Below are 16,659 nucleotides of genomic sequence, written 5' to 3' on the forward strand. Positions count from 1 at the left end.
TTGGTAATAGTTTGTCATAATTATGGGACTGTCAACTTTGCAGTTTAAAGAATGATTTCATTCTTACTTTTCTAGTTTTTATTTGAATTTTTGACAAAAAGATATAGTATGGTAAAATATGTATTTATGTAATTATTAGATTTTTCTTTTTTTCTTTTTGTTTCTTGTGCAATATTTATATTCGGGAGCACAGGTTGTGATTTTGCCAGATAAATGTGCCATTATCCACTCTAATCTTAATTCTGAAAGGCTAGAAGGCCAGGTTGGAGATTAATTTTTCACACTGTGTGTGTGTGTGTGTGCAGAGGCTAATCTTGCAATCTGCAGGACCAATCAGTGTACACCCACACACACACACACACACACACACACACACACACACACACACACACACACACACACACACACACACACGTGCATGGAACAGCTCACAACGTGATACCGTCGTACGATGGAGTATAAATTAATTTAACAGAATATTCTCCCCCATTAAATTAATCCACAGACAGAAAAGCAACAGGAGAGAGAGAGAAACACTGCTGTTTATGCTTCCCTTACCGGTTGGGTTCATTACTTTTTTTTCCTTTTTTTTTTTTTTTTTTACAAATTCAACAATTTATATATTGTATCAGTACTTTAGATTCTTTATTAGTCCTTGCAGAAATTCATTTTGCGACATGCAAAAAAAGAAAAAATAAGTTAAACAGTTGAATTTAATTTGGTTTGCCCCAAATGTAAGCGCTTTGCCCTAGTAATATAAGTAATAACAATAAGTCTTCAGGCTGTGCGTCTCCTCTCCTCCTCTTCCTCGTCTTCGTCGGGGCTGCAGATTTCAATCAGCCTCGCCAGGAATATTCCATCTGGATAGAGGATAGGCAGGTCCCGCTCCCCCGGAGAGGCTGACCTCGCTGACGACCCCCTGGCTGTCAGCTGTGGTGGCGGCGTGGAGCCACACAGGCCCTGGATCTGCTGCTGCAGTCTTAGCTTGACTAAAATCACATACACACATATGGGACAGAAATGTATACGCAGATGAAGCTATGTATGTATATCCGAATGGACATATAGGCAGGGTATTTCCTAAATGTGTAAATCAGTGGTTCTCAGAGTGTTCTCCAGGGACCCCCAGGGGTCCTTAACCCATTCAGGCCTGACGTCGAAATAAATAAAAAGTCTTCTGAAAGAATATATATTATATTCAAAGATTTGTGCCGCATTTTCGCGATTTTTCAAAAATAGCAGACCTACAAGCTCGTAGCGTGCCACTCGGTGGCGCGCTATGAGCTTGTAGATCTGCTGTTTTTCAATAGCTAAACTATAACATAATGTTTAAAACACCAAAAGGGGTTCCCGTCCAGAATGGGTTAAGGAGGTTCCAGGGGGTCCCCAGCAACAAAACAAATGATTGAAGCCCTCACAAGTTAACGTGTTATGATACTTGTAAATCTGCAATTTGAAAGAATCGGGACAAATTTGACTAAACTCTGATACGCTAAATATTTTCAAATGGGGGTCCAAATACATATCAATTTGAGGGTCCTTGACATAAATCTTTCTTGAGAAACACTGGTGTAAGTGATTTGAGGTGCATGTGGATAAATAAATTCAACACAAATTTGGAACAGAGACTTATACACTCAATGGATTGTCTGTGGTGAAAAGGTGTTTTCTTATTTTTGAGTGGTGCAACCACTCCAAGGAACAACAATGTCCGTGTTAACCTATGTGTTAACCTATGTGACTATGAGTAGCAGTAGGGGCAAAAGTGGCGCTGTTGTGCCAGAAACAGAGAGAGAGAGATGCTTCACTGTTGCCTGCTAATGAGAGAGAGACAGAGAGAGACAGAGAGAGGGGGGGGGGGGGGGAGTTGCACCACTCAGTTCACACGGGTGTGATTTTTTTTTAATTTGCTCCACTCCACACAGCACACAGTCTGATTATACTGTATTACTGCCATTTGTGGATATGTCTCTGTGGCCTGCACACATAATACTCCCAAAGAGACAAAAACCTTATATCCCTTCACACAGAAAACACAGGTGACTCACGGCACACATCTAGCTGACCTGAATGTTCCAACCTTTGTGAACATCCTTTTGTAACGGTTACCCGTTGAAAACAGGCAGCATAAACTTTCAGAGAAACATTTATCATCAGGTTGGGTTTGTTTTCAATTTGCTTTGACCTTTCATAGTGCTGTAAACATCTGACCGGATGTTGACAAGGGTTTTCACATGTCTCCTATAGAGCAACAATGGACTACTGATGGTGACTGCTTCGTTCACAACTTCACCTTGCAGGAGATTCTCATTTCTGCCCTTCAGACTGCTGAGTTCCATGCTCATAGCTGACATCTGGCAGGGGGGGACAGTGGTTGGATTGGATACCTTTTTTATTATTACATTTTCTGTCACTTTGTCTGCTGTCTTCAGAAAGTTACATTCAAAGTTCTAAATAGAGCAAGTTCCAATAAACCTTGAAAGACCAACTTCACCAAGCAAAAAAACAAACAAACCTGAAAAGCAAAAACTTCAGAATATACATGTCTGCATGTTGACAATTATTGTTGATGTCTTTAAGACGTTGGTTTGAAATCAATAAACTAAAGACACTTTAATTAATACCTACTAAGGCTTCTGAACGTAATTTTAAAGTTTTCATTTTGTATTGTCATAATTTTATATTGTCATCATGAGGCTCACATCTTGGTGGAAGGACGCAGGATCAGGCGGTAAGCGCTATACACACTCCAACATGGTGAATTTCCATGTACTAATATTGTAACTTACTGTAGGCATTATAGGGCTTTGCTTTGACTCTGAACCTCTTTATTGAAAACCCCAGTCCGGGATGAATTTATGTTGCTGTGTCTTGCGGAAGTGCACTGAATCATGACATGCTGGTTGTAATAGCAGACTGAACCTGTGAGCCAATAACCCCTCACCCTGCACGCAGCGATTCACTCTTAACTGAATAGGTTCAAACCTGCTGGGTTCTATTGTGGAGCTCCTCCCTGAGGAGTGCCACCTCCGCCATCTCCTCATGCCCTCCCTCCACCCCTTCTGGCCAGGCTAGGCCCTCCTCCTCCTCCTCCTCCTCCTCCTCCTCCTCATCCTCCTCCTCCTCCTCCTCCTCCTCTTCAAACAGAGGCTCCAGGCCCAGCCACTGCTGCTGTCTCCGATCCCTCTGCACCTCCTCCTGTCCATGCCTCTGACTCCTCTGCGTGTCCGCTGCATTCTGAATGAGCAGCAGTGGTGGAAAAAGTACTCAAATGTGTTACTAAAGTAAAAGTATCAATACCAATAGGCCTATCTCACAGCCCCCTTTCCACGCCCACTTCCGGTAAATAGTGGTGTCTTTAACATGAGCATTTACACGTTTTTTTCTCTGGAGAATCTAAGTACATTTTCTAATGTAAAAATGTGACAGACCAATATTATTATGAAGCAAACAAGATGGTAAATCAGGTCCAACAGATAGAACAAACCTTACCTTGAGAAAACAAAAGTTGTAGACTTCTTAAATTACCTCGGTTAACATGTAGTGTCTATGGAGTGACGTCACGCTATCACCACTAACCCCGAAAGGGGGCGTATTTAGGGGGGCGGGGAAATTCTGTGAGATAGGCTTATAGACCAACATGTATATAGGGCTGAAGTGGTTAATGTATGTTTGTAATCTAAATCTACAAAGTAACTAAAGTTATCAAATAAATGTAGTGGAGTAAAAGTACAATATTTGCCTCTGAAATGTAATGGAGTAGAAGTAAAAGTACTGAAAATATGACATACTCAAGTAAAGTACAAATGCCTCAAAAGTTGACTTAAGTTCTGTCAAGCCTCATGGTCGGAAGCATATAACATTTTGGATACCACATCTAGGAAAATGTGTGTTTTACATCATTTTAACCAGGAATCTCTCCTGAATGTGCGTCTAATGATGCAATATGAACACATCAACTATAAATAATAAATCATTTAAATTGAAAATAATTTCTGTAGAAATCATTGGGGGGGGGGGGGGGGGGGGGGGGGGAAGCTTTACCTTAGACTTGGGTGTCTGGTCTTGCAGGAGGGTACCTGCAGTCGGTGCATTGATCTTCCCCTGTTCTTCTCGCTCCTTCAAAAGGCTCTTCAACTACACGTGTGATGATTGGATACAGTATTGTATTACTGTATCCACAGCAGGCTTACACTGTACATTTACATTACTACTTACTACTCTAAAATGAACAGATGTATCACTATGGATTAAAGTTTGTGTCATTATTTGGACAATTATTTTGGTGTCATCGATCCAGTGCAGAAAAGCAATAAAGTCAGTGCATAGATATATAATTTAGGTAACAATATAGATACATTGATTTAAACTTATTCTTGCGTATATTGTTATACATATACGTATACATACCTGCTCCATGACCATTCTCCTCTGCTGTTCGTGGTCTACATTCACTGGACAGATTGTTTTATCTTTCTTGCTTTCGAGAGACTCATCATTGCCCTGTGAGTAAAAACAGACATCCTTTGTTATATTGCCTCCACTGGGAGAAACTTACTACACCTGATTTACACTTGGTTGCACATCTTGGTGCTCAGCCGAAAATGGTAGCTCTGCTAAGCTCACAACCGCATCACAACTTATCACATTGCACCACATTGCGTGCATCATATGCATTATGGGTGGGTTTTTGCTTGAGAGACAGATTTGACTGGCATATTTTTCCTGTAATCCCGCTAAGAATGTATTACATGGCTCAGTAGCTGGTCACAACACACCGTTTTGAAAAACTGTCCGCCTGACATTTTTGTGAAGCATGTCTACCTGGTGAAGCTGCCTCAGTTCTTGTAGCTTTTGGACTTCCTGGTGATTATCCTGTTGCAGCTGGCTGGCTTTCTTTCGGCTGTCTGCAGACATATAAGAGACAGAAGAACGACCGAGGGCCATGTGGACAAACTGGAATTACATCACACTATATGTAGACTATAAGCTCATTTTAATCATGTTTATCCATTAAGTACTATAGATGCAATGTCCCAAGTAGCCTTCCTCCCCGATGCACGGCTCACTCATACCCTCTTGTTGAGCCCTCGGTGTGTGTTCGGCTGGGACATCTGGTTGACCTCCATCGGCTTGACCATCTGCCGCTGCCTTTCCCCTGGACTTCAAAAGCTGCACCATCACAGACAGCGAAGGAAAGATTAAACGGGGGATTTTCTTGATCTGTGTGGTATAATTCTCTTCTTGACAGTCTTTATTACTACATTTTGGAGCAGAAAGCATTTCAGTTTACAGGCTGTAATTACCTTGAGCTCCAGCGCAGAAATCTTGATTTGAGCTTCCGTTTTTTCCACCTCTCTTAGCCTTTCCAAGCTCTTCAAAGCCTGTTCCCTGCCACACGAAATAGGACATTTATTAATGTGTCAGTTCGCCATACTATTATTTTTTATTAAACAATCGTCTCGCCTATTGGACAGCATCTTTAATGGTTGCTTTCGGCAATCTATTATGAATGATCTATTGTATCTATTGTAAAATTAATTGAATAAAACATACTTTGCCCTCAGTTCCTCCTCTCTTTCTGTCAACTGCTGCTCCAATCTTTGAACCACACTGCCCTGCAGAGACACCTGTCAATCAACAAGTAAAGCCTAATTCATACATTTGTTGCACGACGGTGTCACAACGGGCAAAGGTTACACAAATGCTTTCTATATTTTCATTGTTTGTATATAGGGGTGAAACTGTTAATCGAACAAAATAACAAATCAAACATTTTTTCATCTGCACAGGCCAAATATACCTTTTATTATGTAATTATTATTATTATTATTATTATTAGGGACATTTTGAGTTGTTCCTTGCATCAGTACCTGTGGTGAATTTGTTTGGCCGTTTGAGGCAGAGGGGCTCTGTGACATTGTAGAGGTGCCTGTAGTGGGTATCTGTGGTGGCATCCTATGCCATATTACAGCAGAGGAAGAAATGATAAAGTTTAGATTTCAACATCAAGAATCAAGGTGGGTTTACTTCACGTCACTCACTCATAAAGGTATACAGGCAGCGGAAATTATGTTGGTGTGGCATGTTGTTCCGCAAGACTGTACTAACAATTTGCGTACATACCCGACAATCGTCTCTGTTGTCACTGTCTCTTTGTCTCCAGTCTGCACAGCTTTGTCACCTGTAGATATCAGTATACAGTGTCATGTCAGTAAAACGACCTCTTGTGCTTATTACTGATATTAAAGGAGAATTCCATACTAAAAGGCTTTCTTACCTTTCTTTGTAGTTGTTACGTCCCCACCAAAGAGGTCCAGGTGTTATTTTGTGCAAAAGATCCTTATTCGCTATTTCCCCTACCATAAGCTAAATGAATTGCATTGAATTGAATGGGAATTGAATGGGGCTATGGGGTGTTGTGCTAATTCGCTTATTTCCTTTGCTCAACATTTTTTGTTTTGGTATATATCCTCTCTTCATAATGTAAATAATATCCCAAGTGGCACACACCCCATAGCCCCATTCAATTCAATGCAATTCATTGAGGGCTTATGGTAGGGGAAATAGGCAATAAGGAGTTTTTGCACAAAAAAACACCTGGACCTCTTTGGTGGGGACGTAACAACTACAAATAAAGGTAAGAAAGCATTCTAGCATGGAATTCTCCTTTAACATGTTCTCTTGTTCTCTCACTTCTTTCATCTATAGATTAGAGATTAAAAGCAAGCCATACATATCACAAAAATATGTATCTTAGTTCAAGAACCTTTTTCTTTTTGTCTGTGAAGCAGTGACTTGCTCCTGCTCCTCTCAAGTTCCAGTTCTTGTTTACAAGCTTCAAGCTCAACCCGCAGCAGTGAGTCCTTCTGCAGGGGACAAAAATGTATAGTGATATGACCTGAATAAATCTACCACTGCAGCCTCTAATCCTGTGATGATTACACAAGGATTAGCACTCAATCAGCAGCACACTACCTTAACTTTGTTCAGTTCTGTCTCTGCATTGGCTTTGTTGTATCTCATCAGACTCTCAATTTCCTCCCTGAGGAGGAAAAGATTAGCTGTCAAATGATTACAAATACGATATGGAACTTCAAATATAAATAATGAACATATTAATACACACTCACCTGTCTTTCTTCTTGTCTCTTTGAAGTCTCTCGATTTCTGCCACCAGTCGTGTGGCTTCCTCTTGGATCTAAAAAAGACAAATGAAAGAAATCTATGTTAGATTTACCAGCCAACCCCTGTAGGTAGGCATCTAGGTAGACACTCACACTAGTCTTACTTTATTTCCTGGATCCCTCTGCTTGAGTTCCTCCAGCTGACCCTGTGTGGAGTGCAGGGTCAAAGCGACATCCTGCCACTTCTCAGTCCAGTGTGAGGCCACAGCTCGTAGCTCCTCCATACCCTGGAGCCTTTGAGCCTCTAGTTGCTCATGCTCCTCCATCTTCACGTGCAGTTCCTCCTCCTTCTCGAGGACCTCTGACTCCAAATGCAGGCATCGCTCTTGCAACCTCAGCTTTTCCAACTCCCGGGCATCCTGACGTTCTCTGGTTAGACACAGAATTTCAACCGAGCCTTAGCAAGGGAAGTCCAATTACTTTGTTTCCTAACTGGAAAGGGGCATTTTCAAGCCTTGTTGATACTGATAGTGGAGAGAGACGTACAGGAAATGGCAGGAGAGAAAGATGGGGATCGACATGCAGTAAAAGGCCTACAGAGATTAAAATAGGGTGCCTTTTGCATCCCAAAACGCAGTTCATAGTTAAGGGACGCAATAAAACAACGACCTCTGCATCCACGGGATGCACTACTTTACTGTTTTCTAGTTTATTTTGCTAGCTTTAGTTATAATAATCATTTCTTCTTCTGTTTTCTACATGAATATAACCACATTATAACCATGTGGTGGTAAATGCTGCAATTTGCAAAATATGACTCCTAACGTCGTTGAAGTGGGACTCATAAAATGTCCCTGGGACTCATCTAAAAGATCATTCCTGCATCCCAGGACTCATTGAAAACCTATTTATATCACTGCGGCCTAGGATCAGACTCCAACTCGATCTGACCCTTATAATGGTATAATTATGCGCTTTACCAGGTGAAACAAACTCTTGGTGCCCCAAGAATGAGCTCAATTTAAGCAGCAGAATATGCTAATTGGAAACCCATTCTGTTATTTTATTTTTTTTTATTTTTCAACCTCACAGGACAAGCTTGTTTCAATGCCTGAATAACAGGAAATCAGGCTTCATGGCCATGCCCCTTGCTAATTTGATTGCTTCTGGGCCTGGCTAAAGCTCCTGCCCCCCAGCAAAGGAGAGCTCTTATTCAACTAAACATCAATCGTGCTGAAACATTTTCATTGCAAATGAATGTCTTGAGATATTAGATTATGGATAACGGTTGTTCAGTAACTTACCTGAGCTGGTGACAGGTTTCTCTCATCTCTGTTAACTCTGCCTGTACTTCCTTGTTAACTTTGCTATGAGAGTCCTCATTTTCTCCAATCAGTTGAGAGTTCTTTGCCGTGATCCGATTGGTGAGGATGACCTTCTCTGCTGACAGGTCATGAAGCTGGCTCTGTGATGTGTCCAGGCACTGATTGACCAGTTCAAGCTCACGTGTCAGTTTTTCATTTACCTAAAGGCGAAAGTGAGTAAAAGTGATCTTATAATTTTTGGCAATATGTTTTGGAATTCCCCCAAAATCAATAGCTGTTAAAGTATTCAGATCAAATTATTAATTATACTTAATTATGGAGGTAATCTGATAATGATTACATTTTTTATGTAATCTTCCCAAACCTGATGACAAATTAATGATCTATCTCCATATGAAGAAAGAATGAAACCCAACAAAGAAAGGGAATCAGTTATTGGTGCTCGATCAGCACTGGCCTGGTAAACCATCCCGGTTCACGGACGGAATTCACATTTCATTTTCATTCCCAGACCAGTCTGCTGAAAGAAAATGAAATGACCGGGACAGTTTACACCAGGCAACTCAGCACCATCTTATGTCCATTCCTTTTTTTTTTTAAATAATTTATATCCCACAATTTTGTAACCCATTTTTCACCCCTGTGTCAATTATCTAATGTGACCCTGGGCTCTACACACCCTCCGCCAACCTAGTCCCCATATATGGGGGACATGGGGAGAGCAACGGACTTGAACTCACGCTTCCTTCATGCCTGAGTGTCCAAGTTGCTCCTTTACACCTGACAGGGCGGAGTTTCCCTGGTTGGACATAGCGTGTGGAAGGAACACGTTATTCCAACCAGTTCCTTTCCCCTCCATCAGGCGCCCCGGCTGGCCAGGGGGAGGCCAGGGGGTGTCCATTCCTGAGCTTTTCTCACCTCTCTGACAAGCGTCAGTTCTTTCTTCAGTTGGACAGATTCCTTCTCCTTCTGCTTGCTGTGGGTCTTAGCTTCAGACAGCTCCCTATGGAGTTCACACACTTGGTCAGTGAAGCCCTCCTCCTCGCCTTGCTGTGCTCTCTGCTGCAGCTGCAGCTCCAGCTCCTGGGCCCTCTGGCGCAGCTCTGCTTTCTCCTATGAAAACATATCACACACACATACTTGTCTCATGGGGCTCCCATGTAATTACATAGTTGAGTTGAGTTGAGTTTAGATATAGCTCAAAATGACTCTTCTGTAATGTGAGAAGACCTGAACAAGGCGGTCCTTCTCTGTCTGAGCTCCCGATGCTTCTGCCTTCAGGTCCTCTATGCTGTCCTCCAGTCTTAGCACTTGGTTGGACAAGAGGTCTTTTTCCTTTCGGACATAACGAGATTGAAATAGTGCTGTGTTAATAATTGTGCTGAGCGTGTTTAGGGGTCATCAATATGTCCGTAGACCAGTGGTTCCCAAAGTGGGGACCCCTAGGGGTCCTTGAGGGAGTTCCAGGGGCCCTCAGCAAAATGATAGTTAGGAACCAAATGGACCCTTATGGGACTGTAACTCTGAGAGTGGAACCAAATGGACCCGTTAGTTTTTACACACCATTATACTATTCTTATTTTGATCAAACCCTATAATGAATGTCAATCTCCAGGGTTTCTTCAGAATATGCATGACACTGATTTACTATAACACTATGGGCTCCATCTTGCGCCACCCATATCCCTTATTCCTAAACTAATGTGCCATTTATTTTTACTATTTTAAAAAACATTTTAAAATAGTTCAACTAGCCGATCTACATTGAGAGATTGTGAGCTTGTAGATCGTCTATTTGAACTATTTTAAAAGGTTTTGTAAAATAGTAAAACATGGCAAATTAGTTTAGGGATAAGGATTACGGCGGGAACCCCTTTTGGTGTTAGCATTATGTTATGCTTTAGCTATTGAAAAATAGCAGATCTACAAGCTCATAGCGCGCCACCGAGTGGCGCACTACGAGCTTGTAGGTCTGCTATTTTTGAAAAATCGAAGAACGACTGACATAGAAACATAGCTTTTTCAGAAAACTGTCAGGATGTAAAAGACATTTTTAGAATCTGATCTCAGGTCAAAATGGGTAAAGGGGTGGCGCAAGATATAGCCCTTTGTATGGCACATAGAGAGTGTAGAAATACTTCCATTTGTGCACTGAGAGTTACAGATATGACTACTCATTTTGTCCATGGCAAAAATAGAATTTTGATTAAAAAAATGTCCACCACAAGCCAGCAGCATGGCGATGATGACCCTGCATGTCTAGTGAATGGCATTATGGGTGAGATTAAGACGTCACTCACCAGGCAGGCCTGTCCCAGTCTGCTGCGAGCCTCGCTCAGTTCATCCTGTACCTCGTTGTGGGCCCGCACAGAGCGCTTCAGCACCTGGTTCGCTTCATCCAGTTGACTCAACAACGACTGCTGCACCTACGAGCACACACACATAGACAAATCAATGGTAGTCCTTTATTAATCCTCTGGGGGAATTCAGTTTCATTTTCACCCAGCTGATGGCTGCGCGGATGATGATAACGAGCGCTCGGGGGGGGGGGGTATTGGTGGGGGTTATGCGTGTCTTGCTCATGGACACAAGGGTTTTTCAGAAAACTGTCAGGATTTAGAAGACATTTGTAGAATCGTCCCCAGGTCTAAATGGGTTAATGACTGTTGCATCACTGCTTGTGTGTGTGTGTGTGTGTGTGTGTGTGTGTGTGTGTGCGTGCGTGCGTGCGTGCGTGCGTGCGTGCGTGCGTGCGTGCGTGCGTGCGTGCGTGCGTGCGTGCGTGGACTACATACAGTATACCTGCCATGTAAGTATTCTGTTCTGTAGTTCTACAATCAGTAGTGTTATTTGTATCACAGCTCTGCTGCCATGTGGTTCATGCTAATGGTTTATTATATGTTGTATTTTAACAAATTGAACAACATAGAATTTAACTTCTGTCCACACAAACAGTGATGTCACAGCAGCATCACATGCCATGCCCTCTCTCTCTCTCTCTCTCTCTCTCTCTCTCTCAGTGTCTCTCTATCTCTCTCTCTCACTCGGCCTTCTCTGCTCTCTCTCACTCCTGTATCTCCCCGCCGCCTTACAGTCAGACGTCTTTAAAAGCAATCTCAAAAGGAGCGTAAATATGGGGTGTTTTTTAGATTTCACGTTACCGTACTGATCTCTTTAGCAGACTTAAGTTGCTGGAGGGCTTGACTTGTCTCTTCTGACCTCACCTCAGCCACCCTTAGAGCCTCTTTCAGCTTGCTCAGCTCTCTGTCAGCCTCCTGCTTCTCCTGGATGAAAACAGGGCAAGGCCAATGTGGCAGTATTAGTGGCATCAGACCGTGTGAGTAAGGCTTCACTCACACGGTCACAACAGATTGTTATATAGCTGATGCATGAGACTTGTTTGCTAGATGCGAAGGTATGCAAGATGCGAAGGTGTGAGTGAGGCCTTTCGCATCTAGCATCCAACATTGTTGGATGCTAGATCATGTAAACAAAGGGTAAGTGTCATGGCCGCCCCAATGCATTTCCAATGGAAGTCACATGGTTTGACACAACATTTTTGTTGTACAGCTTTCGGCTGTGTTTCGACTGCCCCCCTCCCCCTCATACAACAAAAATGTTGTGTCAAACCATGTGACTCCCATTGGAAATGAATTGCGAGCTTGCATCAGTAAACAAGTCTCATGCATCAGCTATACAACAATCTGTTATGACCGTGTGAGTGAAGCCTTAAGTCGGTTATTCTATCAGAGTTGTACCGTACGGTAGCGTGGCAGGTGGATCGTTCCACACAGAACTCATTAAATTGTACACACCTCTCTGTAAAGGTCTTTTGTTATAGCAGGTGAAGGTAACATTCTGGTAACTGGGTTGGCGTGTTGGGCGATGCTGCCTTTTGCCAAAGACGACCTCATGTTCAACATGTCCATCTCCAGCTGCAGGACCCTTGCAAGAAGATTTCACAACAAATACTGATCATTTAGGGACTCCTCGAGTCAAAATAAAATGCTGATCTGCAAGTAAACATCACGGTAGATTTATCAAGATCCCATTTTAACTACTTAAACCTTATATACGTAGTTGACTGGGGTCCCCCAGGGCTCTCTTTGAATCTCTTTGCTGAAAATGGTATCTATTTAATATCCACAATGCGCCATGTCGCATTACGACGTACTGTGAGTTGTATAACTGCTTTTTTGCTGAATGTTTGCCTCAGAATAGGGATGCTAGGGTACATGTGGGGCTCCATTTTCGTCACCGCTAAACCCCTTATCCCTAAACTTCTTTGCCTTGTTTTACTATTTTCAAAAACATTTTTGAATAGTTCAGCTAGCCTCTACATTGACACGTTGTGAGCTTCTAGACTGGCCATTTCAACTATTTAAAAATGTTTTGGTAGTACTGTCGCCTCACAGCTAGAAGGTCCTGGGTTCGATTCCCGCTGGGGACGCTGTGGGCACTGGGGGCGTGTTCCCTCCTCCGTGTCATCAGTTCCCATACCCGAGGCGGGGTTGGCGAAAGGGTGGAGTTTGCATGTTCTCCCCGTGTCCCCTAGGGTAGGTACCCTCACAAAAAACATGCAGTAATCCTGGTCTCTAAACTGCCTCCCCCTGGCCAGCCGGGGCGCCTGATGGAGGGGAAAGGAACTGGTTGGAATAACGTGTTCCTTCCACGTGTTACGTCCAACCAGGGAAACTACCCCCTGTCAGGTGTAAAGGAGCAACTTGGACACTCATGCATGAAGGAAGCATGAGTTCAAGTCCGTTGCTCTCCCCAGGTTGGTGGAGGGTGTGTAGAGCCCAGGATCACACCAGATAATTGACACAGGGGTGAAAAATGGGTTACAAAATCGTGGTTTGGTGTCCTCATAGTCTCATACTGACTTTTCTTGGAGCTCTCCACGCAGTCGGTTCTCCTCAAACCGGGACAGCTCGGCCTCCTCCTTCTCGTGCTCAAGGGCATTCACTGCTTCTGCCAGCTGCTGTGGAACATAGCACTGAGGTGAGTGAGGGATAGATGCACAAAAGACAAGGAAAGGCTATAACCAAGCTTTATTTTACACTTTCTCATGAGACGGTGACACTCGCCGGACATCATTTCCAGAAAGTTGTACGATATAGATTAGGTTTAAGAATCTAGAACCATTCCTATCAAGGCAATTAACAGCCAACAGAGGGCAGACTATAAAAATCACACCTGTGTGAAGTGAGGGGCGCTCTTATCATCTTGCAACATCGAGGACAAAACAAACAATTTAATGTTTGTGTTAGTGACAAAACAAACATTAAACTCTGTCCATTGTCAATGGCGTTTTTAATGTTTGTCCAAGGAAAAACAAACATTAAACCTGTAGGAGGGCCCTCAAAAAGAAATTCTAATAAGGGTTTAGTCATTTAGTCATGAATAATGTTAGTTGTCTCTACAATTTTTACGCCGAGGAAGGCCTCCGGGTCAGAGACAACTGACTCGGAGGCAGAGGAAGGCCTCCGGGTCAGAGACAACTGACTCGGAGGCCTTCCTCTGCCTCCGGGTCAGAGACAACTGACCCGGAGGCCGAGGAAGGCCTCCGCGTCAGAGTCAACTGACCCGGAGGCCTTCCTCTGCCTCCGGGTCAGAGTCAACTGACCCGGAGGCCGAGGAAGGCCTCCGGGTCAGTTGTGTATACCTTGTGTTTCATGTCCAGGAGCTGTGTGGTAGTCATGTATACCTTGTGTTTCATGTCCAGGAGCTGTGTGGTAGTCATGTATACCTTGTGTTTCATGTCCAGGAGCTGTGTGGTAGTCATGTTATACCTTGTGTTTCATGTCCAGGAGCTGTGTGGTAGTCATGTTATACCTTGTGTTTCATGTCCAGGAGCTGTGTGGTAGTCATGTTATACCTTGTGTTTCATGTCCAGGAGCTGTGTGGTAGTCATGTTATACCTTGTGTTTCATGTCCAGGAGCTGTGTGGTAGTCATGGTATACCTTGTGTTTCATGTCCAGGAGCTGTGTGGTAGTCATGTTATACCTTGTGTTTCATGTCCAGGAGCTGTGTGGTAGTCATGTTATACCTTGTGTTTCATGTCCAGGAGCTGTGTGGTAGTCATGTATACCTTGTGTTTCATGTCCAGGAGCTGTGTGGTAGTCATGTTATATATACCTTGTGTTTCATGTCCAGGAGCTGTGTGGTGCCCCTGCCGTGTTGAAGCTGTGTCTCTTTGGTCTTCAGCAGATCTGTGCTGCAGTCCAGACGGCCGTGAGCTTCACGCAGCCTTTGCACCAGCGCTGACCGTCTGAAGCCACTCTCCTCCAGGGCAGCCCGCAGCTCAGCTCCAGGGGAAGGAGTAGCGAAGGAGCGCGGAGCTCCCTCCGGGGCCAGCCGGGACATGGAGTGCCACCGTCGACTCATGGCCGGCTCATCTTGTCTGAAGCCACCACTGCTACCAGACGTGCTAATAGAACACATAATCACACGTTGTGGTTTATAGTGCCATAACTCATTTAGGCCTGACGTCGGAAAAAAAGTCTTCTGAAAGTATTCTGAAAGAATATATATTCAAAGATTTGTGCCGCATTTTCACGATTTTTCAAAAATAGCAGACCTACAAGCTCGAGCTATGAGCTTGTAGATCTGCTATTTTTCAATAGCTAAAGTATTACATAATGCTTAGTTAACCCATTTTCACCTGAGATCAGATTCTAAAAATGTCTTCTAAATCCTGACAGTTTTCTGAAAAAGCTATGTTTCTATGTCAGTCGTTCTTCGATTTTTCAAAAATAAAAGACCTACAAGCTCGTAGCGCGCCACTCGGTGGCGCGCTATGAGCTTGTAGATCTGCTATTTTTCAATAGCTAAATCATAACATAATGCTAACACCAAAAGGGGTTCCTGCCCAAAATGGGTTTAGAGTCCATAGACTTGGCTGGCAAACTATTTATATTATAAGTGCCCTAAACAAACAAAATATCCCATAGACCCCCCACAATCCCACATGTTGAAGACGGAATCTTCAAAAGCCATGTATTGGAGGGGCTAGCGCACCTCGAAAACAAGTTAGTTTAGAGTTTACTTTATGAGCACATTTTAAAATAACATAGTTGTGCTGCACAGTAGCCATAAGAACAATACAACATAATGCAATACAAAAGAACACACACAAATATACTGCAATTAAACATGAATACAGATTTAAAAGCCATCTTCTTCTCACCTTGTGCTGACTTTGGACAGATACCCTGATCCAGAGATATTTGCCATCCCACACCATGCTGAGGACTAACATAAACACCAATAAGAATAATAACACAATATAATAATAATAATAATAATATTAATAAACTTTATTTATAAAGCGCTTTTCAAAACAAAGTTACAAAGTGCTTTCCAATGGCATATAAAAAGGCAATAGTAAACCCATTTTGGGCGGGAACCCCTTTTGGTGTTTTAAACATTATGTTATAATTTAGCTATTGAAAAATAGCAGATCTACAAGCTCATAGCGCTCCACCGAGTGGCGCGCTATGAACTTGTAGGTCTGCTATTTGGAAAAACATGATTTAGAAAACCCTTTCTTTTTCTTTTTTTTTTCAACGTCAGGCCTGAATGGGTTAAGAGGCACTTACTGGAATAAAACAATAGCAATCAAGCGTTACAGCATTACACGGAAGAAATAAATAAACAATGCAAATACAACAATATATATATACAATATATTTCACCCAAAGAACAAAAACAAAACAAACAACAATATAAACACAAAACACAACTGGTCCCTTTACCTCCGCTTTAAAGCGAGAGTTGGTGTCCCACTCCCACATGTCTAGATCGGTAAGAGAACGTGGGCTTGTTGTAGACCTGAAAGGACGTCGAAAGATTCCTCCTGGATCCCAGTCTTCACTGCGCTTTGTGAGCGAGAGAGCACTGTAATCCTTATCGTCCCACATGTCAACGGCCTGGCTCTGTGCAGTGGAAGAAGAGACAGGGATAGCTTCATTGTCACACAACGGTGGTACATACAGTGGCCCTGAGGAGGCATCTATTCCTAGAACTGATGTCCTGGAATTTCCTATGTGTTGTTTGTGTGCTCAGCAGCCACAAACAAATATATAATAGGCTGTTAACAATGCATGCAGCCATGACTTGTCAGATCTATGTACTGTAGATATTTTGGTGATGGTTATTCTGTAGCCTATCATTTGTTCTATATACCTGTCCAGTAGATAGACAT

The 16,659-nt window shown here is 42.9% G+C and overlaps 1 protein-coding gene across 1 annotated transcript; it reads right to left on the reverse strand.

The window, feature by feature from the left end:
• Positions 1-731: 731 nt before the first annotated feature.
• Positions 732-3,070, reverse strand: LOC306923134 (uncharacterized protein). The gene is made up of 3 exons (XM_079501161.1): positions 2,986-3,070; positions 2,294-2,354; positions 732-989 (listed from the first exon to the last, which is right to left on the reverse strand). Exons 1-3 carry the CDS (start codon positions 3,034-3,036, stop codon positions 778-780), a joined length of 324 nt encoding a protein of 107 aa, XP_079357287.1. The 5' UTR covers positions 3,037-3,070; the 3' UTR covers positions 732-777.
• Positions 3,071-16,659: the final 13,589 nt, after the last annotated feature.

Source organism: Electrona antarctica (assembly GCF_951216825.1).
Source record: "Electrona antarctica genome assembly, chromosome: 5".
Taxonomy (NCBI): domain Eukaryota; kingdom Metazoa; phylum Chordata; class Actinopteri; order Myctophiformes; family Myctophidae; genus Electrona; species Electrona antarctica.